This window comes from Vicugna pacos, chromosome 28, assembly GCF_048564905.1.
Source record: "Vicugna pacos chromosome 28, VicPac4, whole genome shotgun sequence".
NCBI lineage: Eukaryota > Metazoa > Chordata > Mammalia > Artiodactyla > Camelidae > Vicugna > Vicugna pacos.
The window spans coordinates 10,877,533-10,905,324 of NC_133014.1; the positions used below are offsets into that span (position 1 = coordinate 10,877,533).

A 27,792-nucleotide genomic window follows, 5' to 3' on the forward strand; every position below is an offset into this window, starting at 1 on the left:
TTCGCCGCTCGGGCCGACGCGCGGGCGCCCGGGCGCGCGTGCAGCCGGGGGCGACTAGCGGCGCGGGGGGCGGGCGCGGGGGCGCGGCCGGAGCGTGCGGGGCGGGGCCGGCGGGGCCGGAGCGCGGCGGGCGCCCGCGCGGGTCGCACGCTGAGGCGCCGGCTGGCCGGCTGGTCCCTGCGGCGGCTGCCGGGGCGGCCCGGGCGCGCGGCCCTCCGCCATGTACACCTTCGTGGTGCGCGACGAGAACAGCAGCGTCTACGCCGAGGTCTCCCGGCTGCTGCTCGCCACCGGCCACTGGAGGAGGCTGAGGCGGGACAACCCCAGGTTCAACCTGATGCTGGGAGAAAGGAACCGGCTGCCCTTCGGGAGACTGGGTGAGCTTCCCCATTTCGCGCCCTCCGGCTCCCCCCGTTAGAACGAGCGCTTTTGTTTTAAGGTCAGAAACCTTCCCCTCCGACGTTCCTTGAGCAGGTTTAAAAAAAAAAATAAAGCGCCCCTAAAGGGCTAAACCCATCGTTTTTCATGCTTTCTTGTCTCCTAAGTCTGATTCGGGGCGGGAGTGGCGGTGCGAGCTCCCGGGGCCGCGGCTGCTTCCCGACAATGACCGGTCCCGGCAGCCCCGCGGCGGGGAGCTGAGGCCGCGCGTTCCCCGGATTCCGCGGGTCCGACGCCCCCAAATCGGGCAGGTCCGCTGGGCGGATCGCCGGGCCGAGCGAGGCTCCCCGGAGCCGGCAGCTGCCATCAGGCAGGAGTCACCTTGCAAATTTTCTCCACTGAGGATCCCGCCCTGCTTGTGTTGGCGCGGGAGGGATGCTTGTGTGTGTTGAAAACCCTGAGGATTGAGCTGCCCGAAGGCTTAGATAAACTGTCAGGGGACCTGGAAAAGACCTCTGGATTCTGAAAGCAGGAGCTTCAGCAGTGAGCCCAGGGAAAGGCGGAAGGGTGTCTGAGTTTAGACCTTCCCTTAGCTTCACCAAAGAACACGTTCTCGCAGTGGTGCGTTGGATGCAGATTTCACATGACAGTGGATTCTCTGCCCTCCCCTCCCCTCCCCGAGGGAGTTCCCTTCTTTCCCGTGGTTGAAGCTGCACCACGACATCTACATCTCCTGTAGGAAGGGGCAAGGGGAAGGAGAGGACCAGTCGCTCCTTTTTAGATGACGTAATCCAGAAGTTGTGCAGATCCCTTCAACTTACATCTCATTGACCTGAGCATAGTCTCATGGCCTCTCCTCACTGCACAGTCATCCGGGAATCGCAGCCTCACTCGGGGTAGCCATGTTCCCTGCCAAAATTCCCCTGGGGTGGGGACCCAGTCCTATGGCCAAAGACAGAAGGGGAGAATCCGTCATGAAGAAAAGTCATCTTTGCCTTGGAGAGCATCCCAGAAAGAGCAGTGTTCTGCGTCCAGGAGAGAAGAGTTTTTAGAAATAGGTGTGGTCAGAGGGTGGGGAGGGTGAACAGGCAAAGACTGAAAGTAGGCGGTTTGGAACTGACTAGCCCTTGGTGAGCTTAGAGAGAGAGAGGGCAGTTGGGTGGGAGCCTGTAGAATTGTGACGATTTGAGGAATGAAGAGGGTTTCAGCATAGCCTTACTGAAATTTTTTCTTCGGGATGGGTCCATGGACCACTCCTTATTGTTACGCAAGTTTATAATGTATGATGGAGACCCTGCAGAAGGGTTGAGTCCAACCTCCAGAAATCTTGGAAGAGACAGAATGTACCTAGAGATTCCTTTTGTTCAGCTGTCTCCCCAGGAAGCCTTCAGCAAGTATACCTTCCCTAAAAGAAGAAAACCTGCTTATAGTTGAAAACATTTATTTCCTCCTTGGTCTGTCTGCTTCCCTGCCTGACTTACTTTCCTCTTTGGACTGGGCAGTGCCTGGCTGTAAAAGCTTAGGTGGAATCCTAACATTAAAAGATGACCAAAATGGCTCTGTGGGGGCTGAAGCAGGGGTGGTTGGCACTGCAGTGAGGCTCAGGATTAGGGTGTAGGAGCAGAATCCTAGAGGGTCCAAATCCTAAACAGTTACCATGAAGTCAGCCAAATGATCAGGAAACAGTTGGTTTTTGTGGGAAGGAAGACAGAATCCCACAACCAAACGGCTATGTGCTTTCACTGTTGGGAATATTTACCTTTGGCTTAAAGTACACTGGGTGAAACGCAAGGAGATGTCCTGTACCGTAGGTGCAATAGGGATCAAGGAGGGGCAAAACTGAAAATGCTCTTCCACCCTAAGAAATAAAAACAAGGGCAGCAGAGGTCCTTAGCAGACCTGTGATGCAGTTATCATAACACCCACTCATGGGAGGGTGAGAATTGCCAGTTGGATGTGCAAAGCAACAGAATTTCTCCCATCCTAACAACCAGTCGTGAAATGGGAAAGAAGAGCTGGGTGTGACACCCGGCTCTCGCTCTGTGTGCTGGTGCTGATGTTGTCCATTCCCACCACCCTGTCTCCCTCCTGAGCCTCCTCTCTCCTTCACAGGTCACGAGCCTGGGTTGATGCAGTTGGTGAATTACTACAGAGGGGCTGACAAACTGTGTCGCAAAGCTTCTTTAGTGAAGTAAGTGTTCTTTAAGACCTGTTTTCCATTTTCTACTGAACCGTTTTTAGCTTTCATACTGAAGCAACTTAAGCAAAAATGTAGGCTTGTTTTTAAAGGGCAGAAATCCTTTTATTTTAAAAACCAGCGAGTGTCAGTCCTTTGATTGCCATCCACACTTTGCTGCAGATACGTGGTGTCTTGGATGAGGCTCCCCAAAGCAGAGCCTGAGACAGGGCTTCTTGCGTAAGTGATTTATGGGGGGAGGGCTCTCAGGAGAAACTCGTTCAGAACCAAGGACAGGGCAGCCAAGGAAGAAACCAAGCAAAGACTTGGTTTCAGCTGGAGTCTCGCCTCAGCCTGACTCCACGGGGCTTGGGAGTGCAGGGCACCCAGAGTAGTCCCTTGATATTCTGTGCTTCAGCATCACTCAGCCATTGGCTGTAGGGGGCAGTAGAGGACATGGTTTCCCTGGCATTTCTGGCAGAGGCTGGTCCCTGGGTGTGCATGAGCCCTTGGCAGCCAACTCTCCGAGCAGCCAGGGGTCCCCTCAGAAGGACACCTGGGCAGAATGTAACCGTATCTGCTGTGCCGCCCATCTCTGAACTTACAACTAGGTGCCGTAGGAACAGTGTCATAGGTGGAAGGAAGCAGCGTTACACAGTGATTAAGATCTAGGATCGGCAGCTTGGGTTTTAATTTCAGCTCTTCTTACTAGCTTGTGCAAATTTTCTGATCCCACGAAGCCTCAGTATGTCCCTCATAAAGAGGCTGTGGGGATTGAATAAGGTGATTCATGTGGTACAGTGGGCATTTGACTCTGTGCCTTAGTTTCCTTATCTGTAAAATGGGGATAATAATAGTAACTAACCCAGGGTTGTGGTGAGAATTAATTGAGTTAATTTACGGAAAGCCTTGGAATAATGTGTGTGTCCTAGTTCACGCTGTAGAATTGAAGGGTGGGTATGGCCCCTAAAGTCAGGTGTCCAGTGTTCCCTCCATGGTGACTTGCGAGCACATGTATGTAGCCAAACAAATCGTTTAGGTAAGAAGACACTGGAAGATGCGACTCAATGCATATGCTCTTTTCCCCACTCACACTGCCCTCTGGGCTCTAGATGCTTGCTGGGCTGAGTGTTCATAGGCATATTCCCACCGTTTTGTTTAGACTCACTGCTCCTGTGACTCATGTGTTCACTTCTCTCTGGGCTGAGCTACTCTTAAAGGAGATTGAGGCTTTCTGAAATCTTCTTATAACATACTTACATGTTTCGAGTGTAGACAGCTGTTTCACCAGAACTAGGAGTAGAGTTGGGACATGGTTATTTACCCAGATTATTTGTTTAGAAATTTTTATAAAATGCTTACTCATTCTTTATTCCATGATGATTTTTTTCCCCTAAAGGTAAAGGTAAAATTTTGTTTTTGAAATAGAAAGCAGAGGGGGTGTGAAAAGTCAGATTCTCTATATTTGTGTATTTGGCACCTACAATAAGGTGGAAAAAGTACAGAGCTGGAGTCTAGAAGGTATCGCAACGTTTGTGACCTTGAACAGCGCCACTCGGAATCCCAAGGGTCCATCTTTGGGGACTCTGTCCCTCCGTGGCATGTGACGTGCACCTTATAAATGGTGACATGACTTATGCAGGCCTGGGGGTGGTGTGGTGATCACCACTCTCTTAGCTTCCTTCGTCCTGTCCAGTGTCCTGCGAGGGGCAGTAGTCATTCTGGGGGGTGATGGCTTCCTTTGTTGTTTTGTCTCTCTTTTGTACGACAATGTCATCTCAAGTGGCAGCTCAGAGAAGACAGCCGGGTTGCCCGTAGTCATGGCAGTTAGTGTTAAGTAAGGACGGTTCTCATCTGTACAAATGGAGCCCGTGGGCAGTGTGACTGGGCGCCCCTCGGGGGGCTTCCCAGAGCCTCGTTAGTGTTCTGTGCTGGACCCTGTACAGCAAGTGCCTGTCACTTCAGGGAGTTTCAGAAATTCATCAAGGCCCCATGGCCTGAAGAGCTGTCCTTCTGGCCCAACCTGGAGGCTTTCTTTTCCTTTTGTGAGTGTCTCCCTTGTATGTGTGACTAAACCTCCATTTGCAAGGGCTTCTCCAATGGGCCTGTGAGGAAATGGAAGGAATGTCTGGGACTTCCTACAGAAACTGGACTTGGTTCTGTGCAGGAAATGAGGCTTCCAGATGAAGGGCATCCTATTGACCAGCTGTCCAGCTGAAACCGAATGCTAGCCACATGTGTAATTTTAAATAAGTACCCCAAGATGGTGCAGTTTATTTTAATAATATATTTTATTTACCCAAATAAATCTAAGATGTCATTTTGACATGGAATTAATATAAAAAACAGCTAATGAGAGAGATTCTTCTTTTTTCATTCCGAGTCTTCAAAATCTGGTGTGTATTTTACGCTTATAGCCCATCTTTTTTTTTTTAATTCAAACTGCATTTTTATTGTTTATGTATGTATTTATTTGAAGTACAGCCAATTACAATGTGTCAGTTTCTGATGTACAGCACAATGTCCCAGTCATGCATATACAGACATGTATTTGTTTTCATATTCTCTTTCATTAAAGGTTATTACAAGACATTGAATATAGTTCCCTGTGCTGTACAGAAGAAACTTTTTAAAATCTATTTTTATATATAGTGTCTAACGTTTTTATAACGTATCTTAACTCAGACACTACATTTTCATTGGAAACGCTGAATCTGTATTTAAAATTTCATAAAAATCTATGGTTGAAAAGTAGAGTTACATACCCAAGTCAAGTTTTTCAGTAACTGAATTAAATACCGAAAAATAATTTTCCTTTTTTAATCTTTCACGTCTGTCAAAGAGGAATTTCACCTACATGTGAAAAGTCAGTTTTTATCATGGCAGGCATTACTTCAGCTAGGTTGGGTTAAAATCTGGGCTTACTGGGATTTTTTTTTGTCTCTCTGAGTCCCTTAAGTTAAATTCTATCACCTTTAACTTAAAAATAACTTTAAAAATATCTCAATTTATAATTTCTTTTCTTTATTTCTGCCATTCACTCATAGGCTGGGTTTTGCAAGTGAGTCATAACCCAGGCTTTACCGGTTCTGTTCTGGACAGAAGAGGGTGCGTAGCTCAGGGAAGGCCTTGGATGTCTCCGGGTGGGTTCCTCCCTCCTCTGATTCCTGGGGAGCAAGGGTAAGGTTGGTGTTCGGACTTGGAGTTCAGGGCTTGCATCCTTCCTGTTTCTTCCTATCTTTGTGATCTTGGGAAGTGTTCTTCTCTGTGACCCAGTGCGTCATCTTTGAAATGTGATGCTGTTGGCCTCCCCCAGGGGTCTGATTCCCCAGGAGATGTGGTGGGAAGCCCTGATAAGCCTGTGTGTTTATTAAGTGCCTGCTCAGGGCCTGACTTTATCTTCTGTTGTGTAATGTTATTGGGGGTGAGGGTGGTATGTGGACAGGAAGTGTGTTTAGTGATGAGCACTGGAGCCCCCTGTCCTGTTAGAAAGATTCTTCCTTATTCTGTCGCTGAAGCCAGGCTGAGCTAAAAGCAAGAAATGAAGAACTAAAATAAGTCGTTAGAGAACTCCGATTCCTAAGTATTAGCCTCTTGTCTCCAGCGTTGGGCCGAGATAGTACTTTTGCTAGTCATCCGAATAATTTTCCCAGCTCTCCACTGCATTTTTTTAATGTGGGTCTAGCTCAGCTACAGCATATTTGTTGAAAAGATGTTGGCTCAGGATGACTTCTAGTTAAGTTCCCTTAGAGATGCATTTTTAAAGGAGCTATAGTTCTGGGTATTAAACCCCTTTTGAATTAACTGACGGGAGCGTGCCTGTAAGGTCACACAGGACAGCTGTGCGCTGCCCAGTGGTGCAGTGGAGGTCGGCCCAGGGAGGCCAAGAGCAGAGAGACCAGCTCCTGCCCCAGGCCACGCCCTGCCTCCTCGGAGAGCTCTGGGGAAAAAGCGCCATCCTTTCCGAATACAGTGACAGAGTGTACAGAACAGAGACTGACCCTCTATCATCTTCCAGGCTCATCAAGACAAGCCCAGAACTGGCCGAGTCCTGCACGTGGTTCCCTGAGTCCTATGTGATTTATCCAACTAATCTCAAGACCCCAGTTGCTCCAGCTCAGAATGGAATCCACCCCCCGATCCATAGCTCAAGAACAGACGAAAGAGAGTTTTTCTTGGCTTCTTATAACAGAAAGAAAGAAGATGGAGAGGGCAACGTTTGGATCGCAAAGTCATCCGCCGGTGCCAAAGGTGAGGTGGCACTGCTGCCCCTTCTCTCTTCCTGGAGGTTCCCGCTGTGCTTTGTTTGGTCACTTGTTAGATTTGAATGATGCCTTTCCATGAGTGACTACTCTCATCTGAATCCTCTAGGGCAGAGACCACGTCTAGTTATGTAGTTTTGTATATCTACGTTCTGAAGACTTAGAACTGTGTATCTGCAGCTGAAGTTTTTCCCTTTGTGCTCCAGATCCTACGGCAGGCATTTTACTCTTAACGTGTGTGAGCTAGAATTCATTTCCTTCCCAACTCTGCCCACCCAGCCTGCTCGGCTTCCCACCTTCCCATGTAGTGCACGGTCCCGCCCTTCACCAGGGCTCTGACGCCCCAGCCCTGCAAGTCATCCGTGGCTGCTCTTCCCTTGACCGTCTATGCCGAGTGCATCAGCAAGTCTTGCTGACTCCGCTTTCACAACACAGTCTGAAGCAGACTTTTTCGTGCCATTTCCATGGATCTCACTTGTTCTCTCAAATCTGTGCCGCTGCAGCACCTGCTCCTAGCAGTTCTGCTCCCGGGCAGGGTGAGGTTTCAGAAACACAAACGTGATCCTGTTACTCCCTGCTGGAGACTTAGCAGCTGGCTTCCCAAGGCACTTAGAATAAACTCCGGAGTCCTGCTGGAAGTCTACACCACTTGACATTTGTCCGTAGCTCTGATCTCATCCCCTATTTTTGGCTTTGCTCACTGTGCTGGGGCCACAGCGCCGTCCTAGCATCCCTCAGATGCTCTAAATCTGTCTCTGTCCCTGGAATGCACTTTCGTGGACGATTTTCTGTTTCTCAGCTCAGATGTTGCCTTGTCAGGAAGGCTTTTCTGATCTAAAATAGCCCCTGTGCCCTTTGCTTTCTGTCCTTTACCCTGCTTTATTTTCCCTGCTTGCATGAACCTCTTCCCAGCCCTCTGTTACATGTTTGTTCATCTGTTCATCTCCCCCATAATCCTGCAAGCTCCATATATACACAGACTTTCTGTCTTGTTCATCTCTGTACCCTCCCCATGGGCACTTAATAAATGCGTGCTGAATGAATGCGTAGAAGGCAAAAGGTATGTAATATTAACTCAGGCTTAAAGTCTAGGGTGTTCCCAGTGTAATGAACACATAACATAGTTTCTGTCGATAACTACCATCAGATGCTCTTTTGTTTGTTTGTTTGTTTTGCGGGGTAGTAATTAGGTTTATTTGTTTGTTTATTTAAGGGAAGTACTGGAGACTGAACCCAGGACCTCATGCATGCTAGGCATGCACTCTACCACTGAGCTATACCCAGCCCTCTAGGTGCTCTTTTTAAAAACCATTCCATTTTGAACTTAGTTCTTCTTTTATTGCCTTGGAAGGCCATCTGACCATTGGTCCAGTGGGCCTCACCTTCTTTTCCACCAGCCATGAGACAGGAGGGCATCACCTGGAATCTCCTGGAAGTGGGAGAGTTGGGCTTTTGCCATAAGCCATGTGCCTTACCTACTGCTCTCTCCCTTTTTGTGACCTCTTCTCAAGGACTGTCCCCTAGCTTTGTGCTAATAGTAAATGGAGGCATTGAAAGAGGAAATAGTCCTCCACAGTATTCCAGATTCTTCCTGTGAATTGGGGCTGGAGTCAGGGTGGCCACTGTAAGGACATCTTGTGTCATGGACTTGAGAACCAGGAGTGAGGCAGGACCCTTGGCAGAAGGACCTGCCAAGTCATAGCAGTGATCCCACCTGGGTGGTCTCTGGACTGTCACCAACACGAGACAGAGTGATGCTCAGCAGTAGAGAGAGGTAAAGAGAAATTATAATGCCAAACAAAGAAGACATTTTACTTTAGGAGTTGAGGGTATAAGTGGTGTGGATTTGTTTTCTTTGGGAATTACAAAATAAAGCCAATAGGCTGGAGGAGAGGGTACAGCTCAGTGGTAGAGTGTATGCTTAGCATGCATGAGGTCTTGAGCTCAATCCCCAGTACCTCCACTTAAAAAATAAATAAGTAAATAAACCTAATCTCCCCCTCCAATAAATAAAAAACAGTAGGCTGAGTAAATGACTTTTATTCTTGTTAAACAAATATTTAGTACCTGCTACATGCTGGGTATAGTTGGCTTAACTGTACTACACTGTGTGCAGTATTAAGCTACTGTTCACCACCTCCACCTCCCATCTTAGATCTGAGTCACGTTCGCCTCTCACCAGGAGCATTGCTCCCTGTCTTCCTGTCCTTGGCCGTTCTCCAGAGTCTACACAGAATAGAGTAGACAGAGATCCTGTTAAAGCCCAATCAGACCGTGTGACATCTGTCTCTCTGGGGCCAGGACGACACCTGGCATGCAGCAGAGGTTCAGTGTGTGTAGTGAGTGGGTGAATGAAGGAATGAGTGAATAAGAAAAGTAATGAATGTTTGGAGATACAGAGATAAATGAGACAGACACGATTCTCTTGCCTTCATGGACCCACAATCTAGTCTGAAAGAAGGTGTATCTGTTTCCAGATAAACTAAAAGTTGAGATGGGAACAGAGAACAAAAAAAACACAGTGACTGTGACCTCGAAGCTCCTTGATGAACCCCAAACTTCCTACATAATTTAGTGGGGATATAAACAAACACCCTCCAGGTTTAGTTAATGAGAATATAACAAATCATATGAGAAATACAGCTAACAAACACATGGAAACATGCTACACTAGTGTCCAAAACTTGCAAAATAAATGTGGGGTTTATGTATCATTTTACATCTACAAAATAAGAAAACAAAACCCTTTAGTGATAATTGTTGCTGAAAGCTTGTGAGCTGCTCCCTCTTAGTGGTACACATTCCTTTGAAGAAGCAGTAGGGTGACACAGAGCAAGAGTTGTAAAGAATTCATATATTTTGACCCACTCATCTCATTCCTGAAAACTTACTCCAGGGAAATATTTTAAAAGAAACAAAGGTGACCTACAGCAAAGACATTTGCCACTATGTTATCTGTAATAGCAAAATTTTATTTAGAAACATCCCTGTTGTCCAGCAATCAGTAAACACATGTAATCTTTTATATCCACACAATGGGATATTTCTTTGGTCAGTAACATAAATGTGAAGTTAGTATTGAAACAGTGAAAAATATTCGCAATATGAAGTGAAAGAATATGAGATGAGTTCACTGTGATTGAACCTGCCTTTGCCTGAGTAGTGTTCCATTGCCCATAAAGGAAAGTACTATGAAAAAAATGAAAATAATTATGTTAGGAAATAAGACTATGGGGAAGTTTCAGGGCATTAGTAGGAAAATGATGTTTATTCTAGGATGATTATTCTAGAAGCAGTATGCAAGGTGCTGTGCCGGAGGAGAGACTGAGGTCTGTACTGAAGAGTTGGTAGGTGGAAGTAAAGAGTGACCAGGGAATCTGAGTGTGGTTCCTAAGAGAGATGAAATGGAATTGAATTATGTTCATTACAAAAGGAGAGGAAGGGAACTTTTCCAAATTGGTTTGCTGTTTCTTGTTTAAAAGGCTAACCAAATGTGACAGAAATGGGGTAGTTGTAAAAGGGGTTGGCTTTTAGGAAAGATGAATCATTAAATTAATGAACTAATTTGTACTGAATTAAGCATGAGACCCAAGTAGAGATATGCTATGAATCTAAAGCATAGGTAGGAGATCCTAGAAATAAAAAGTGAGTCCAGCAACATTGTAGGGTATGAGATCAACACACAAAAATCAATTGCATTTCTGTCTCTGTCACCTGTTGATGCCTTGCTCTCCACAGTCTGGTCACATTCCTTCCTGTATGTTCCAACCTTATTTTCTTCATGCAATTTCCTTATGTAAGCTATTTCTTATTGAAAATAATATCTCTAATGCTGGTTGATAGATGAGAAAATAATGGGAAGAAAGTAAGGCGATACATACATTTTTATAATTAAAAAAAATTATCCTTGAAAACACATGACATTAGAGGGAAATGGAAAAGTTAACCATAGTCTTATTTCCTAACAGAATTATTTTTATTTTTTCATATTACTTTCCTTTATGTACAGGCAAAGACAGGTTCAATCAAACTCATCTCACATTCTTTTTCAATTCATACTAACAATGAACATGTGAAAACCGAAATTTTACGATACTAATCACAGTCACCCCAAAGAAAATGAGATGCTTCGATGTAAACTTACCAAAACATGTACAGGGTGTATATGTTGAAAATGACAAAGCAACTGTGAAGGAAGTCAAAGAGGACCTAAATAAATGGACAGACATACCATGTTCATGGATTGCAAGACTCAACATAGTGAAGATGTCACTTCACCCCAGATTGGTCTGTAGTTTTGAAGTGACTGCTATCAAGACGTGAGCACGTTTTTCTGTAGACATACAGCTTCTTCTGAAATTCATATGGAAAGGCACAGGCCCTAAAATAGCTTAAATAATATTGAAAAAGAAGAGTAAAGGGGGAAAAAAATCACTGTCCCTAATCCCAAAGTGTACTGTAAAGTTTCAGTAATCAGTACACTGTGGTGTTGGTGGAGGGAACAGAAATGTGAATCGGCAGGACAGAGAGACCCACACACATATAACCACCTATTTTTGACAGTGATGCAGAAGCAGTTCAGAAGAGGAAGGCTGGACTATGTACAAATGATGCTGGAGCAGATGGATATCCATAAACTAAAAAAAAAAAAAAAAGAACTTCAACCTAAACCTCACACCTTATACAAAAACTAACTCAAAATGGATCATGGGCTTAAATATAAAATGTAAAATTATAATTTTTTGGGAAAAAAATAGGAGATAATGCTAGGCAGAGAGTTCTTAAACTTGACACCAAACGTATGATCCACAATAGTAAAAATTGATCAATTGCACCTCATCAAAATGAAAACTTCTGTTCTGTGAAGGACCTAGCCAAGAGGATGAGAAGATAAGCTACGGACTGGGAGAAAATATTTTCAAGCTGTGTGTCTGAAAAAGGACTCATATGTAGAATATATACATAGCGTTCAAAGTTCAACAGTTTAAGAAAGAGGCGAAGGGGGGCAATCGAATTAGAGAATGGGCAGAAGACATGAAAGCATTGAAAAGGCTCTACAGATGAAAAATAAGCAAATGAAAAGATTTTCAGTGTCATTAACCATTCGGGAAATGCAAATTAAAACCACAGTGGGCTGTATTGCACTCCTGTTAAGATGGCTAAAATAAGAAATGGTAACAACAGCAAACGCTGGCAAGGGTCAGGAGAAACTGGATCAGTCTTTCAGTGCTGATGGGAATTGAAATTGGTGCAGCCACTCTGGGAAACAGTTTGACAAGTTCTTATACAGTTAAACCTGTGATAATCATTCGCCCCCAAAATTACATATTCATTTGCCCCAGAGAAACGAAAACTTCCGTTCACACACAAACCAGTACGCGGTTGTTCACAGATGCTCTATTTGTAATGGCCCAAACTGGGAACAACTCAAATGTCCTGCAACAGCTCAATGATGACACAAGCTAGGGGGAATTGATCCCATGAGATACTACACAGCAGTAAAAGAGAATGAGCCATTAATAAATGCAACAACTTGGATGAATTTCCAGGGAATTATCAGTGAAGAAAACAACTTCCAAGGAGCACACACTGTGTAATTCTACTTATATAACATTTTTGAAATGACAAAAATTACAGAAATGGAAAATGGATTAGCGGCTACCAGGGCTTGGGGAGGGGTGATGTGGAGGGAGGTTCTTGTGGCTTTGAAAGGGCAACATGAGGGTTCTGTGCAATAATGGAACAGTTCAGAATTAGAGAAGATATTTACAAATCGTATGTCTATAAGGTACCTGTATCCAGATTGTATAACACTTATAACTCAGTAATAAGGACAAATAACCAGTTAAGAAACGAGCAAAGAATCTAAATAGATATTTCCCAAAACAAGAAAAAGGACAAATAGCCAATAAGCACATGAAAACGTGCTCAACACTACTAGTCATTAGAGAAATGCAAGCCAAAACCATGATCATACACTACCTCACTCACACCCACCAGCTTGGCTATAGTCAAGAAGACAGAATATAACGTGTGTGGGCAAGGATGTGAAGAAATTGGAACTCTTGTACATTGCTTGTGGGGATGTAAAATAGTGTAGCCATTTGGGAAAACAGTTTGGTCATTCTTTAAAGAGTTAAACGGTTACCGTATGACCCAGCTATTCCACTCTTAGGTATATTTCCAAGAAAATTGAAAACATACGTCCACACAAAAAATTCATTGCAAATTAGCATTATTCATAAGAGCCAGACAACCCAAATGTCCATCAGTTGATTGACTGAACAAAATGTGATATAGCCACACAATGGAATATTATTCAGTCCTGGGAAGGAGGAATGAAGTGCTGATACGTGCTGCAACATGAAGCTTAAAAACGCTGTGCTAAATGAAAGAACCAGACCAGAAGGGGCCCCATACTGTCTGCTTCCGTTTATATGAAACATCTAGAAAAGGCAAACCTGCAGAGACAGGAAGTAGGTTAGTGGTCCTCAGGGGCTGGGGTGAGGAAGGAATGGGGAGTGACTGCCTAATGGGTATGAGGTTTGGGGGGAAGATGATGAAAATGTTCTAAAATTAGATTGTAGGGATAGTTGGAAAACTCTTATTAAATACACTAAAAACCATTGAACTTTGCAATTTTAAAAGGATACATTTTATAGTATGTAAAATAGATCTCAAAACTGTTTAAAAAGATACTGTATCATTTAATTTTTTTTTTCATTTTTTAGGGGGGGAGGTAATTAGGTTTACCTATTTATTTTTAGAGGAAGTCCTGGGGATCGAACCCAGGACCTTGTGGATGCTAAGCATGTGCTCTACCACTTGAGCTATACCCTCCCCCCCAACATTGTATCATTTATCTAATGTTGATGGATGCTTTGAATCTGTCCAGCCTTTTACTATTACAGTGCTGCAGGAATGTTCTTGTCCATTTGTCTTTATGCCCTAACCTACCTGGTATTTCTGTAAGATACAGTGTTACAAGTGGGGTTAACTGGTCATAAGCAGCATACAGCCTTTACAGTGGGAGCCAGTGACCATTAGTAAAGCAGCATGGATTTAGGGTGCTCAGACACTTTGAATATCCATAAACATGAAATTTCCTGCTTGGAACCTGCCATGACAGTGTTTGCAGCCCTACATGGAGAGAGAGTTGGATAACCCTGGTGCTCTTGTGTAAGCCACTGGAGGAAGGAAGGGACGCAGAAAGAAAAGTGAGCAGGCCAGGGACAGCGTTCTGTCCAGGTCTACCTGCTGTCAGTGTTCCCTTTCTGGCTTTGCAGAGAGCTTTTCCGATTAGAATGAGCTGGACTGATTCCGTTTTGATTTTGCCCTGGTAGGTGAAGGCATCCTCATCTCCTCGGACGCTGCAGAGCTGCTGGACTTCATAGACAACCAGGGCCAGGTGCACGTGATCCAGAAATACCTTGAGCACCCTCTGCTTCTGGAGCCAGGTCATCGCAAGTTTGACATTCGGTAATGCACCCGTGCCCGGAGCTTTTGTTTCACTAATCTGAAAACAAAGCAGTGGTGTGTGATGAGGGGTCTGATGTGGAGCGTGAGGAAGTATTTGACCATGTTTAATACATTACCAGTGGGGGAGGGTATAGCTCAAGTGGTAGAGCACATGCTGAGCATGCACGAGGTCCTGGGTTCAACCCCCAGTACCCCCTCTAAAAATAAACCTAATTACCTCCTCCCCAAAATAAAAAAAATAATTAAATAATAACAACAATAAATAAATAAATTGTTTTTTAAATGTTGCCCGAGTTGAGTGCAGCTAGATGGAACTGAGCTTCTGTACCTAATTTTCTGTTTTTCTTTCACCATTTCTCTTGTCTTTCTAGAAAAGGTTACTAAGATGATGCATTTTCTTTTCTTTTCTTTTCTTTTTTTAAATATTCTCTCTAATGAAGATGACTTGCGGATCCCGAGAGATGGGTATCGCTGTGTGGGGCTTGCTTATGAAAGAAGCAGAGGGACAGACAGAACACATGACCCAGACACAGCAGATCGTGTGACCCTGCGAAGACTGTGTCATCATTTTATGATGTGTGTCCCACATTTTAAGGGTTTCATGAACACACCTCAGGGTTTTGGACTTTAACCTTCTGAGCGAAGGACCTGGCAAGGAGAAAGAGGTTTTGTGGCGCTTTCGAAAGCTGAGCAGCCCCGGCCCTACCTTGCTCTTGGCCTTGCTGTCACCTCCCCAGTGAGGACTTTTTGTCACCTTGACGCCTTCATATTGACCTGCTGCTCTTGAACACCAGTCCTGTCAGATCAGCTTCAACAGAAACAGTCTTAAGATTACTAAAAGAGCAAACACGCCAACTGGGGGTTTCATAGATTAAACATAAAAGCCAAACCACTCATCTCTTCAAAATGGTGTGTCTTTTGAATGTTCAAAGTCTTCCTTGTCATTTATGGTGAAATGTTTTGTTTGCCCCCTTACAGGGATAATCCACTGTCTTGTCATCGCCTGCCTTGTCTTAATTTTTGAACCTACCTCCTTGCTCTGTTTCCTCCCAGAAAAATCACAGGGTGGGGAATGATATATATAATACGGAGAAACTTGGGGTAACCCGAATAAACTGGTATTTTGATTGACTTGCAGAAGCTGGGTCTTGGTGGATCATCAGTATAATATCTACCTCTACAGAGAGGGTGTGCTTCGGACTGCTTCCGAGCCGTACCACACGGATAACTTCCAGGACAAAACCTGCCACTTGACCAATCACTGCATTCAGAAGGAGTACTCAAAGAACTACGGAAAGTATGAAGAAGGGAACGAAATGTTCTTCGAGGAGTTTAATCGGTACCTGACCAGTGCTTTGAACATTACCCTGGAAAGCAGTATCTTACTACAAATCAAACATATAATAAGGTAAATTAATTGTATCTCCTTCGGTTGTAGGTGTCTTGCAGAAGCGTTGGGAGTTTGTGCCTTTCAAGGAAATGTTTTGTTTAAGTTGTCTAATTTAAGGACAAAAATTATTTCCTATATCCCTTTAATATCCTTTTAAGATCTGTAGGATCTGAGTTGGGGGAGCTATAGCTCAGGGGTAGAGTGTGCGCCTTGCATGCACGAGGTCCTGGGTTCAATCCCCAGTACCTCCATTAAAATAAATAAACTTAACTAACTTCCCCCCAAAATAAATAAATTAATTTAAAAAACAGTTTCTGTATTTTTTAACTATTGTAAAATGGTTTGCAACTGAGACTCTGTGTAGCCTGCAAAACCTAAAATAATTACTGTCTGGCCATTTGTAGAAAAATGTTGCCAACTCCTGACTTACAGGCCTGTTTCTATTGTCTGGTTTTCTCTGGTCTTAACATGCCTGGAGATAATTTTGTAATGTTATTATTCATTTATGACAGTTTACTAAATCCAGTAAAGATTTTTTAAATTGAGGTATCATGTGCGTACAGTAAAGTTCACAGATCTTGAATGTCTAGCATAGTGAGTTTTTAGTTATGCATATGTTCACCTAATCATAACACAAATCAGGGTATAAAACATGCACAGCACCCCAGGAGAGTCCCCTGAACTCCCTGAAATACAGACTCCCTGCCGAGGACAACTGTTCTTCTGGCTTCTATCGCCATAGATTCATTTTGCTTCTTCTTAAACTTTATGTATATGGAATTGTATTATTTTTTGTTTGTTTTGTACTCACCTTATTTTAATATTGTGTCTGTGGGATTCCTGCATATTGTTGCCCATTGTAGTTAATCCTTTTTTATTTCTATGTCATATTCCATTGTGTGAATATCGCACGCTTTATTCCTTCTGTAGCTGATGGACCGCTGAGTTTTATGTTGTATTTGAGACCTGTAATCTATCTGAATTGCTGTCTGTCAAGTGTCATGGATCTCCCACAAGGATATCCCATTGACCGGGGGTCACTTGTACATAAGGCTGTGCTTTCCCCACTGCGTTTTGCTGTGTCTTTGTTATAAATCAAGGGGCTGTTGGTGTGAGATTCTGTTCCTGGGGTCTCTGTTCTGCTCCGTGGTCTGTTTGCTCTGTCGTCACCACCCTGTCATGAGGACTGAACCTTTTTCCTTAATGTATTCTTACACAGAGTCTAGGGGAATAATGCCACGGCTCACTCAGCGTTCCATTTCTTCAGGGAATAATGTGTGGTTGGAATTCTGACCCCAGATAAGCCGAGTGTGCAGAAGAGAGAATTCGCATTTTAGGCAAAAGATTTTTTTGATGTTTGCCGCACCCCCGTCCTCCTCGCCGTTCTGAGCAGTTCAGGGGACGTTGCTTCTTGGGTGCTGGAAATGCACCTCACTGCTCTCTTGTTCTATTTTTCCCCCTGCTAGCTTCCCCCAAACTTCCCACTCCAGCTGAAAAAAAAAAAAGATGTGCTATAGAAAGTCTCTGATGGTTACAAAAAAAAATTCCTTAAAGTAAATTATTAACTTGAGTTCTCAGCAGATAAAAAAATACTTCGTTTTGATTTAGTTTTGGCGCTCAGGTTTTCCTTTCTGTTTTGGAGGGTGATGTTTCTTTCACTTTTGATTCTTCAATATTGGTGGGGTTTTTTTCTTTTTTATCATGAGCATCTATTAAAATTAAAGTTTTTTCTTAATTATAATATTTTAAGGGACATTTTAATTAAAAGGGTGTTCTTTTATAGAAAAGAGATGGGCCATAGAAAAAACTGTGTGATCTGTGGCTTGCAGGTTAAAGATGAACAGGGAAAAGAAACTTTTATTCTAATTGGTTCTTAAGTGGCTGACTGCCTAAAATTATTTTTAAAGGTTTAAACACATCTGTAGAAAATGTTTCCTCTTTGGGGAAAAGGAGGGGGTGGGGGACTGGTGGAGGGAGGTTGGGAGAGCAAGACTGTGGCTCCAAGTTCACAGTTGGAATGCAGCCTCAGTTCTTTAAAGTCATGAGCCAGGACTTACTTAGAAGGACATACCTGTTTCCTTCTAAATATACAGCTGTGGTGAAGGACAGCTGTCACCTTTACTGTGTCACCAAAGTCCTCCAGTTTTTGCCAACAGTAGTCAATCCTAAGAATAATTCTATTCTATATTTCAATATCTCATTTCAACATATAAAGCTTTTAATTAAAAGCAACAATTTGACATTAAAACTGGAGTTAGTGAAAGAAGTGAAGGGGATTTGTTGCAAATTCTTTTTTTTTTTTTTTTGCAAATTCTGCTCATCACTCAAGTGGTGGTCCATTTTTTTTTTAATATGACAAAAATACATGGAAATGTGGCATAGCCCACCTGTTGGAGGAATCCACATTCACAGGGATCGTGGTGACTCAGTGTTGTGCTGGGAAAGCAGCCTCTACTTGTAGGAACAAGAGTGATTGCAGAATTTTCGAACAAGTAAGTAGCATCGTTTTGAGTAATCCGTTGGTAATACGTTTAAAAGAGAGAATTAAGTGAAGCTAATTTTTCATCGGCACATTTGATGTAAATGATGTAAAATCATCCAAGCGCATCTCCGTGGGCCTTCTCCCTGGCCCACCCCGTTCTCAGCGAGCTCTCCCCCTCTGCCCCGCAGGAGCTGCCTCCTGAGCGTGGAGCCCGCCATCAGCACCAAGCACCTCCCTTACCAGAGCTTCCAGCTCTTCGGCTTCGACTTCATGGTGGATGAGGAGCTGAAGGTCTGGCTCATCGAAGTCAACGGCGCCCCTGCTTGTGCTCAGTAAGCCTGAACGCCACTGTGTTTTCACAGGGTGGGGGGTCAGTTCCACAGTTGGAATAGCCTGTCTTGGCAAGGTGGCGAGCTCCTGCCTGCCAGGTGTCCAAGCCTAGGCTCTGAGTGCCATCAGGATGTACCAGCAACCTGCCAACGGGAGCACTTTGGGAGGACCCTGGCCAACAGGGGGCGCTGCTGAGTCATTTCCTCTCCCACTTCCTACCCGTATGTGTTACACATTTAGTTTGTGCTCAGATGGCTGGTCGATGCCGTGAGAATTTCAAACAAACCTAACAATATCAGGGAGACCCTCTCGTGAGACAAGGGAAGGAGTCAGCAGGGTCCTGTCGGTCGCGGAGTCAGTGACGGCCAAGAAGCTCAGGAGCTCCGTGGGCAGGAGGTGGTGTGAGAAGATACAGACACGGTGGAGCTGAAGCTGGGGTGTAAGAGGAGAGCATCACGTGAGCCAAGGGGGCGGGGACCCCCACGTCCATTGGGACCTTCCTCTGTGCCAGGCTTTGTAGGGGATGCACAGGTGGCCAGAACCTGCCTGCAGGCTGCAGCGTGGTGTGCTGTGGAGTAAGGAGAGATGGAGTTGGAAAGGCGAGTTTGGTCCACACTGTGGAAGGCCTTACATGGAAGGGAGTCACTGCAACTTAATCCTCAAAGACTGTTGGTTCTCAAGAACCACATTCATCGGTGTTAAGACCCTTTCATGGTTCCCCACGTCCACATCTTGGAGAAATTGAGATGATCTTCCAACTGGGTCGGAGAAAGGCCCACACCTGCAGGGGGCAGTGTTAACACATGACTTGCTCTTTCCTTGGGAGCCAAGCCTTTGCCTCTTGCTCCAGGGCTGTGACATGGCAGGTCACAGCCATGAGCATCCTTCATCAGTGGATTCCACCAGATTCCACCTCCTTTGTCAGTGTCTATAGCTAACGAGTACCTATTCAGTACCCCTAACCCGCCAGCCCCCAGACTGAGCTCCAGGTCACAGTCGTGAGCAAAGAGACACAGGCCCCGCCCTTAGTGGACAAATGATAAAACAAATGTAGATTGCAAGCTGGGACAAGCACTTTCATAGAGTAAAAGTTGTCAGAAGGTGATACAATTGAGCCAAAGGTCCCCTTGGGAGGTGGTGCTTGAAACTGAGATCTGAAGGAGGAAGGTGAGTTAAGCAGGCCAGGGATGGAGGAGAGTGGGATGTTTCACATTCTCCCTGACCACATCTACAGGGGGTGCCTGTCTTCTCCTGTCCTTCCTACCAAAGGTTTGTCCCCTGCTCTCTGGACCCAGTCCCCTCCCTCCCCTCCCTTCCCCTGTCCTCTTGCCTTCCTCACCTACTTTCTCCCTCTTTGCTGCACAGTTCATATCAGCGGGTGGTACCCAGCAGATTTTCCCAATTATTAAAAAAGCCACATCCTGTTCTGGTGAGCACTCCCTCCCTGTTCCCTTCCCAGCTACACTTCCGGAAAGCCACACCTGCACAAGCGGTCTCCTCTTCCTCAATTCCCAGTCACGCTCTGGTCCATTCCAGGCTGGCTTCCATCCCACCCACCCCGCAGAAACTGTTCTTTCAAGGTCCCCAGCTGAGTCCATATTGCACACTATGACTTTAAAATTACCCAGTTGCATTGCAGCCCACAGTTCCAGGCCAGTATCTGCACCTGTCTTCCCAGCGTCCTGCAAGGATGTCTGTGGATGTCTGACAGGCACTCCACCCCCAGAGTTGCCCATCACAGTGAATGTCCAGGTCCTCTCTTTCCAGGTCCTAAGCCAGAAGCCTGACAGAGATCCTGCCTCCCCCTTTCCATTACCCTTAGGTTCTGTCCTTCGGGGCCGCGTGGGTTCTGCCACCAGCCTCTTCAGTCCTCCGCTCCCGACTCCCTTCCTCTTCCACAGAAGAACATCTCTGCTTTTGCAGAGAGCCTCCTCGCTGGGATCTCGCCCTCTGCTCTTGCCCCAGGAAAGTCTGTTCTCCCCAGAGCAGCCAGAGTGGTCAATGGAAACCATGTTGTTTTCTAGCCTCCCTGTTGCACCTGGGATAAAAGCCAGGCTCCCCTCCGCCTGCAAGGCTGCTGCCTCGCCCCTGTCTCCAACCTCATCCCAAGCACAATTCTCCTGATGACTCTTACCTGCTGTGGGGTCTTGTACCTGCCCCTGGCCCAGGCTCATCATGGCTGGCTGCTGCTCTGTCAGAATGGCATCTCCAGGCAGCCTTCCCTGAACAACCTCATGCTTGATTTTCTCCAGCCGGAGCCTTGGTCGTTCACTTCATTACGCTAATTGCCATCAAATCAACTCGTTTTTATTTTCTTCCCAGGATGTGTGCACCGCGAGGGCAGTAGCCTTGTTTGTTTGTTTGTTTTTTCCTTTCAGTCCCAGTACTAAACACAGTGCTGGGCACATCCTACCCCATAAATATTAATTGGAGGGACAAAGTGTGCGTTGATGGTTAACACTTTTACTCTCCTGACTCAGTAACTGCTGGGTTTTATTTCAGTAGAGACATCGTTCTATCTTCCTGATGCGCCCTAGTGACATTGGTGCTTCAGTGCATCGGATTTATCAGCCAAGATGGGGGTTTCAGGAGCAGGGAGTTTCGGTCTACTTACTCTAAAGAGCTCTGAGAGTGTTTACGTGGCAGCTTCAAGTGTTTAAAGACGGGGATGCCACTACATCTCCACGGCGGTGGAGAGACCAGAATATAAAGTGCAGTCAGGCCTCCACGTATACGATGTAAGAAAGGAATAAAATAATTTCACTGTCTTGGTGGGGGGGGAGTGATTCTGTTTCCGTTTATTCCTGAAGCCTATCAGATGTTCGCTAAGCACTTTTCTGCAGGATAGCTCTTTGATTCCAAGCATAGATTATCCCAGGCCAGTCTCCAGATAGCCCGGAACACTTCCAGGAGAGATTGGACCCTTTATTTACTGTTGGCCCTAAGGGCTTTGGCTCCAGGGTAGACCTCCAGTCTCTGAATTGGAAAAGGTGAATCTGCCTCTTTTATTCCACGTAAGGATTGAAGGATCCCCAGGCACGGGAGGGTGGAGAAGCAGCAACTACTTAGTTTAGTCAGAGTGCCGAGTAACAGCTTGGACTTTTTTCTCTGTCAGTAGTGCCCATGCGCCTGGTGGGAGCTCACCTGATCACTAAGGTGCTTTGCAGGGTCAGGTCACGATGCTGGAGCCCGACGGAGGCCTCCAGTGATAAACCCCTGCATCAACGTTCACCGACTTCTTTGGGCTCCATCTCACCAGCTCCCACACGGCCACTCACTGTCTGTTGGATTCCCTTTGCTCAGAGTCCGCATGAGGGCAGTACGATCTGGGGGAGCAGCGGGGTTTTTAGGGGACATGTGAAAATGAGTGTCGTCAAGGAGTCCGCTGGATGAGGGAGACAGACACTGTCCAGTTAATTATACTGTCATGCTGTGTTACAATTGCTGTAATAGAAAAGAAACAAGAGTTTAGGTTTTGGTTCGTGATTTTGAATGGGGAGGACTCTTGGGATGGGAGCGCACAGTGAGGTGGCTTGGAAAGCCCCAAGGGACTCAGGCCACACCAAGAGGCAGGTGGGTCTCATTCTTGTGCTGAAGGAAGTAAACTTCAAATGCCTTTCTGCCTGCTTCTTAAGGGCGGATGGGGAAGAGGGTAGACAGAGGTGGTGACATGATGATGTGGTCGAAGAAAAGTCTCGTGAACCAGAGTTTCCATTGTTTTGCTCATGTTAAAATATGGCTGACTCATCTTGTATGGAAATGAGCAGGGTGTTCACAGATACACTCTTGCCTGCATATGGTGCACGTCCTACACCAGCAATCCGAGGATTGAGATGACTCAGCCAAGTGGACGCTGTGTCCTCTCCTCCCCTCCACCCAACCCCAGAATTCTCTTTGGGAAATGCCTTCCCAGGTGGTTAAGGACAAGCATCACGAAACACCAAACACAGTGTGTTTCAACAATTGTGGCTCATGGTGACTTGCCAAGTGCCAAGTTTAACAGCTACCTTACAGGCCTCACTATCCCTTCAGAAGTGAGAAGCTGAGTAGCGTGGGCACACTGGACTGTTGAAAATGGGACTTAAATTCGTGTGGACAGAGGGCAGGGGCTGGGGAACTGGGGAGGGGGAGAGAGGAGGGAGCAGTGGCTAGCAGGAGAGATGAAGGCCAGCTGGCAGCTAGGAGTTCCCACAGCAGATCACGGAAGCATGGCTTTGCACGAGCTTTCTTCCCAGAGGGCCTTACGAGGGCTTAGAACATAGAAGCTCCAGCCTCAAGGGCTGAAAAAGGAAACAGGGTTGGAGAGAAGGTGTCTGTGATGGGGAGGATGGTGGCAGAGATTTGCCATTGCATCGGGGGGATGGGAATTCTTTCGTGAAGATTTCCTGTTTGGTGGAGATTGGGATATAGCATCTTCCAGAAATCAGGGCACTGAAGACGTCTGTTCCTGTAGGTCGGGCTGGCCTGGGCTCCTGCCCTTCCAGCTGGATCTCGAGTGAGTTGAGTGTGCACATCTGGCCCAGAGCATCATCTCAGATGTGGGTTTTCTCTCTGGACCACAGTGGTCTGGTTTTCCCCTATGTTAGAGCCAGTCCTGAGAGAGCTGCCCTGTGAAATGGGCAGAAGCCCTGAGGGAATGAGTGGGTGGGGAGATGGAGGGCCTCACTGCTACGCTGAAGAGACTGGATTGGGGAGATTCCTGCCTCGCTTTTCTGCTTTGGTGGTCCCGTGGCCTCTGGCTGAAGTCCAGACCCTTGCACGAGGCATCAGGCCGTGCCTTGCCTCCAGCCTCTCACTACGATGATCCAGTTCCCGACATGCCCCGAGTTCTCTCTTTGCGGTGGGGCTGCTCCCTCCCTCCCCCGCATCCCCACTCTCCCTCCTTTTCCCTCCCTGCCTTTCTCCCCCATCTCATCTCGCCCTCCTTCTTTATGTCTGGGGAATCTTTCTTAAAGTCCCCTCAACCGCACTGCCTGGGAGCTTTCCCTGGGGAGAGCCTGCCCCTCCATGTCTGCCCCTCAAAGGCAGGCCCCTATTCTCAGTTGGAATTGCCTGTCTTCCCTGCAGTTCAGGTCAGAGCAGGAGTTGTCTGTTCACCTGCAAGACCTTCTAGAAGTAATTATTAAGTGGGGGCTTTATCTTCATGTAGTGCCCCCTTCCGTGTTTGTACCGACAGTGGACAGCAGTCTGGTAAATGTGCGGTGGAGTTTCCCAGGCAGATCCTGGTGGAAAAAGCTTTGATTTTTCGCTTGCACTTGGATAAGCATCCTCAACACGGTCTCTCTGAACCTATTTCAGGAAGCTTTACGCGGAGCTGTGCCAGGGCATCGTGGACCTTGCCATCGCCAGCGTCTTCCCGCCCCCGGACGCGGAGCAGCCGCAGACCCAGCCGGCCGCCTTCGTCAAGCTGTGACCCAGGGAGGTGCCCAGAGCTGCCTCAGGAGACACGCGATGGCGATGGGGCCCTGCTCCGGGGGAAGGAGGCGTGTCCGAATTGCACGTTATCAAGGCAAACAGGAGGAAGGGCTGCAGAGACGTGATGGGGGAGAGCGCAGGAGGAGAAAAGGCATCCTGCCCGGGAGTGGCTGCCCGGAGGCCCCCGGATGGACCTTTCTGCACTGCTTCTGAGATTCAAAAACTGCAGTAGGTTACTCTGAGCAGAGAGCAAAATGTTCTTCTAAGGGGGAAAAACAGGGATTTGCTTATCTTACGTCCTCATCCTTGGAGAAGTCTGATTTTTCCCCTAAGGCGGCGCTGTGGGCAGCGCCTCTCCCCGCCGGGGTTGCCGCCGTGGGACCTGGTCGGTGTGGCCCCGCCGCCGCGTTAGTGCCTTAGCTCCGGGCCCGGCTGCGGCCTCCGCGCTGGGGCGGGGGCGGGACGTGGGAGCACTTGGGAGGTGGCCGCCGTGTGCCTCGCTCGGACCCCGCCTCCGGCCCTCGGGAGTCCGTCCTGGGTTCCGGGCTGCGCGGCGCCGCCTCGCGGTCAAGGGGGTTTGTCATCCCGGGCCCGGCACGGTGGCCCCGGCGGCCCCGGTGCCGTTAGGCCCGTCGCCTAGCAGGGTTGGCGCGGGCCGGGCTCCAAACAGCAAACGCTGCTGCTCTAGGTCCGCACTCTGCATGTTTTAGAAACCAAGCAGCAAGTTTGCACAAACCTGTAAGCATCTAATAAGCATGAGAGACAAAAAAAAAAAAAGATGTCTTGCTTTACTTAATAGCTGGGTGTGATGGGTCTTTGAAATATGATGATTCTCAGTTCTCTTTGCTTTAACCAGAATTCTATATGCCCTTTTGCTGAGTTCCCTTTTGTTCAGTTGTGTTTTGTTTTGTTTTGTTTTTTAAATTTTAACTTTGGTTTAAAAAAAATCCTCTAGGGGTCAGGAGAAGGTAGAATTCCACTCCCCAGACCCAGGGGGCTCTTCCCCGTTCTGTTCTCCTTGCTCTCCAAGCACCTTCTGCAGGAGCTGGACTGGCAGGTTTTGTTCCACGGAAGATTCTCTGTCTGCTCGTGCCTCTCCGAGTCAGGGAGAGGCTCTGAATGTGTGTGTGTCGCCAGAATGGGAGGGTCTCTTAAATACAGGAGAGATGTGGTTTCAGAGCAGCACGAGGCATCTTGTAAGACAGCAGATGTTAACGTGCTGTGTTGGTGTAGCTGCTACTTACAGGATGGATGAATATCCTGCAGACTTGGCAGGAGGCCACATCGCTAGCAATAGGAAGACCCAGATGCTGTCTTGTGTCCAGTGTGAGCTAAATGAACAATGTGCCGGGGATCACAGCACACCTCCTGAGAAGGCCCCCTCCTCCCCCGAACACAGTGGGGTCCTCCCTGGGGCATTTATGTGTGCTCTATGGTTTGTCTCTACAAGGCAGAATGGTTCCGCAGTCAGGGGAGACTTACAAAGAGAAGGAAGAGCAACACCTCAAACATGGTGAGATGTGGGAGCTTATGGTAAAAAGAGGAATCATGATAGAAGTGATTTAATAGATGCAGAGGTGGGTTTAGGATGTAAAACGGAAGGCCTGACTGGCTTGGCCCACCTGGGAGTTTGGAATTACAAAATAAACGTGCTGAAATGCAGCACGTGCTAAAATCCAGAATACAGATCAGGGAGTTTGCATCCAGAGCAAAACGAAACAGTCAGTGATGAGGAGGCCTGGAGACCCAGCGCAGCTGATGGGTGAATGTAGGGGGGCTTCTGAGCCAGTCATGGTGAGGTGGACACCCATTTAGAAAGTGTAGGGTCCTGGGGCCTTGGGAAGCCTACATGGCGGGGACAGCATGGAGGGTTTTGTAGTGCTGTCATTACGAATGTAGATTTGTAGTGATCTTTTAGACCTAAATTCTAGGGACATTCAAGAGTTTTCCAGCTTTTACAGTGACAGAGCTAAGAATTCAGATGTTAGGAAATCTGTGCATCTTGATGGATTTTCTAAGAAACCCGAATTGATAGCAGATACATCAGGGAAGGAAGGCTTTAAAAAGAAAAATAGGCTTTATTATGTGTCTATTTTATGCATTTATTTCTGATCAGGTTGGGTGGTTGGCTCAGAACTGTTGCATGTCCTTCCATGATATCCTTGGCACAGGTGGTGAGGCCTTGCTCCCCAGTCAGGATCCACACGTGTAGTCTGTCCATCGTTGCCAGTTGCTGAGGGAGGAGGCGTTATCCTTTGGAGACACTGATACTGATCTTGACTCTGTCATTGGCTGCACAGCATCAGAGGAGCCCATGAACCTCTCTGTGCCTTAGTTTCTTATCTCATGGACGAGCTCGTTGCCTGACCCAGGGACTACCTCATGGGAATTTAGTGAGGACACATGAGATTAGGAAGACTGGAGAACCTCTAGTACCAAGGTTCTCCACGCTGACCATATGCTGGAATCACTTTGGAAGATTTTTTTTAAATGTCTATGTCCACACCTCCTCACTCCCGACCAATTAAGTCAGAACCTCAGGCATCAGTATGCCCTGAGATGTCTTGAAGCACTGCTTGAGAAGGAAGGCCAGACACATTATTGCCTTGGAAGAATCAGATAAGGTTTAGAGCTTTTTAAAAACTTCCATTCAGAAGGGCAGGCATTTCATTGAGAACGGCCGGATGCTGACCTACATGATCGTGATACAGCGATGCTGTCCCAGCAGGTTCGCTTTGCTCCTTGTCACAGCCTTTGGAGACTCAGACATGCTTTCATCTACTTAAACAGTTTGTGAAGCCTTGTCAACCAGTGTAAACAGATATGGATTTATAAGTCTGCTAAATACATGTGAAGGTTATTAATTAATTATTGAGAGGAAAGCCCCTTCTCTCCCACTGCACTCCCGTGAGAATGATAAACTCCACTTCCCCAGGACGTGGGTGTGCCTCGGGGTCTGTGTGATGGGGTGGAGCGGGTGCTGGCAGACCTGCCAGCTGATGCGCCATTTCCCTAGCGCCTCAGGATGATTGTCCCAGACTTGGAACATCTGGTTGTGCTGCAAAAGGATGGGGTCCACAGCCCCCCGCAAGCAGCAGGGATGCTGCAGAGGGTGCTGTCACTAAGAGCTGAGGTTGTGCAGGGTTGCGTCCACAGGGGCCCTGCTGTGGGCGGTGGGGACTCTGCTAGAAAAGATGAGGTGCCAGAGTGGGTCCCCCTGGCACGTGGGTGCCATAGAGAAAACTGTCTCTGATCCTGAACACAGAATCTGTATCTAAGAGGAAATGACTTCTGAAATAAGGCAGTTTTATGAATGTTTAAAATGCCTGGAGCATTAAAGGAATCATATTTCAAGTGTTTTTGTCCCCTTTGATTCTTTCATCTTATTGTGAGTGTTCACTGTTCTAGGATATCACTGGTTATTTGAATCCATGCTTCTACCCCATTGTACTATTAAAATTTTCCAATTTTCAACACAAATTATAGGACATGCAAAGAAAGAGAGTATAGCCCAAAGAGGGAACAGACAGTCAATAGAAACCATCCCTAAAGAAGCCTGGGCATTGCACGTGTGACAGAAAGACCTTAATTTCAGCTATTTAAATGTATATTTAAAGGAGTAAAAGAGGATGAGAATTATGTGTCACCGGAGAGACAGTATCATTAAAGAAATAGAAATTGTTTTTTAAATAGAACAAAGTAGAAATTTTGGCATTGAAAAGTATGATAATGCAAATGAAAAATTTAGTAGAAGTGTTCAAACAGGTCTGAGCTGACAGAAGACAGAATCAGTGAATCTGAAGTCAGTTGACATCATCTAGTCTGAGGAGGACAAAGAAAAAAGAAAGAAGAAAAAATGAACAGAGCTCTAGAAACATAT

At 46.5% G+C, this 27,792-nt stretch overlaps 1 protein-coding gene and 1 non-coding gene across 3 annotated transcripts; both read left to right on the top strand.

Annotated features, from left to right (window-relative positions):
- Positions 1–73: 73 nt before the first annotated feature.
- TTL (tubulin tyrosine ligase) lies at positions 74–27,266 on the top strand. 2 transcript variants are annotated; one of them, XM_072951472.1, is made up of 7 exons: positions 74–377; positions 2,491–2,569; positions 6,573–6,805; positions 14,160–14,295; positions 15,434–15,703; positions 18,356–18,499; positions 23,796–27,266. In XM_072951472.1, exons 1-7 carry the CDS (start codon positions 221–223, stop codon positions 23,908–23,910), a joined length of 1,134 nt encoding a protein of 377 aa, XP_072807573.1. In that variant the 5' UTR covers positions 74–220; the 3' UTR covers positions 23,911–27,266. The 2 variants fall into 2 exon arrangements, with proteins under 2 accessions (XP_072807573.1, XP_072807574.1); XM_072951473.1 differs by having other exon boundaries at positions 15,479–15,703.
- TRNAA-UGC (transfer RNA alanine (anticodon UGC)) lies at positions 15,865–15,936 on the top strand. Its single transcript has one exon. It is a non-coding gene; the product is annotated as a tRNA-Ala (tRNA).
- Positions 27,267–27,792: the final 526 nt, after the last annotated feature.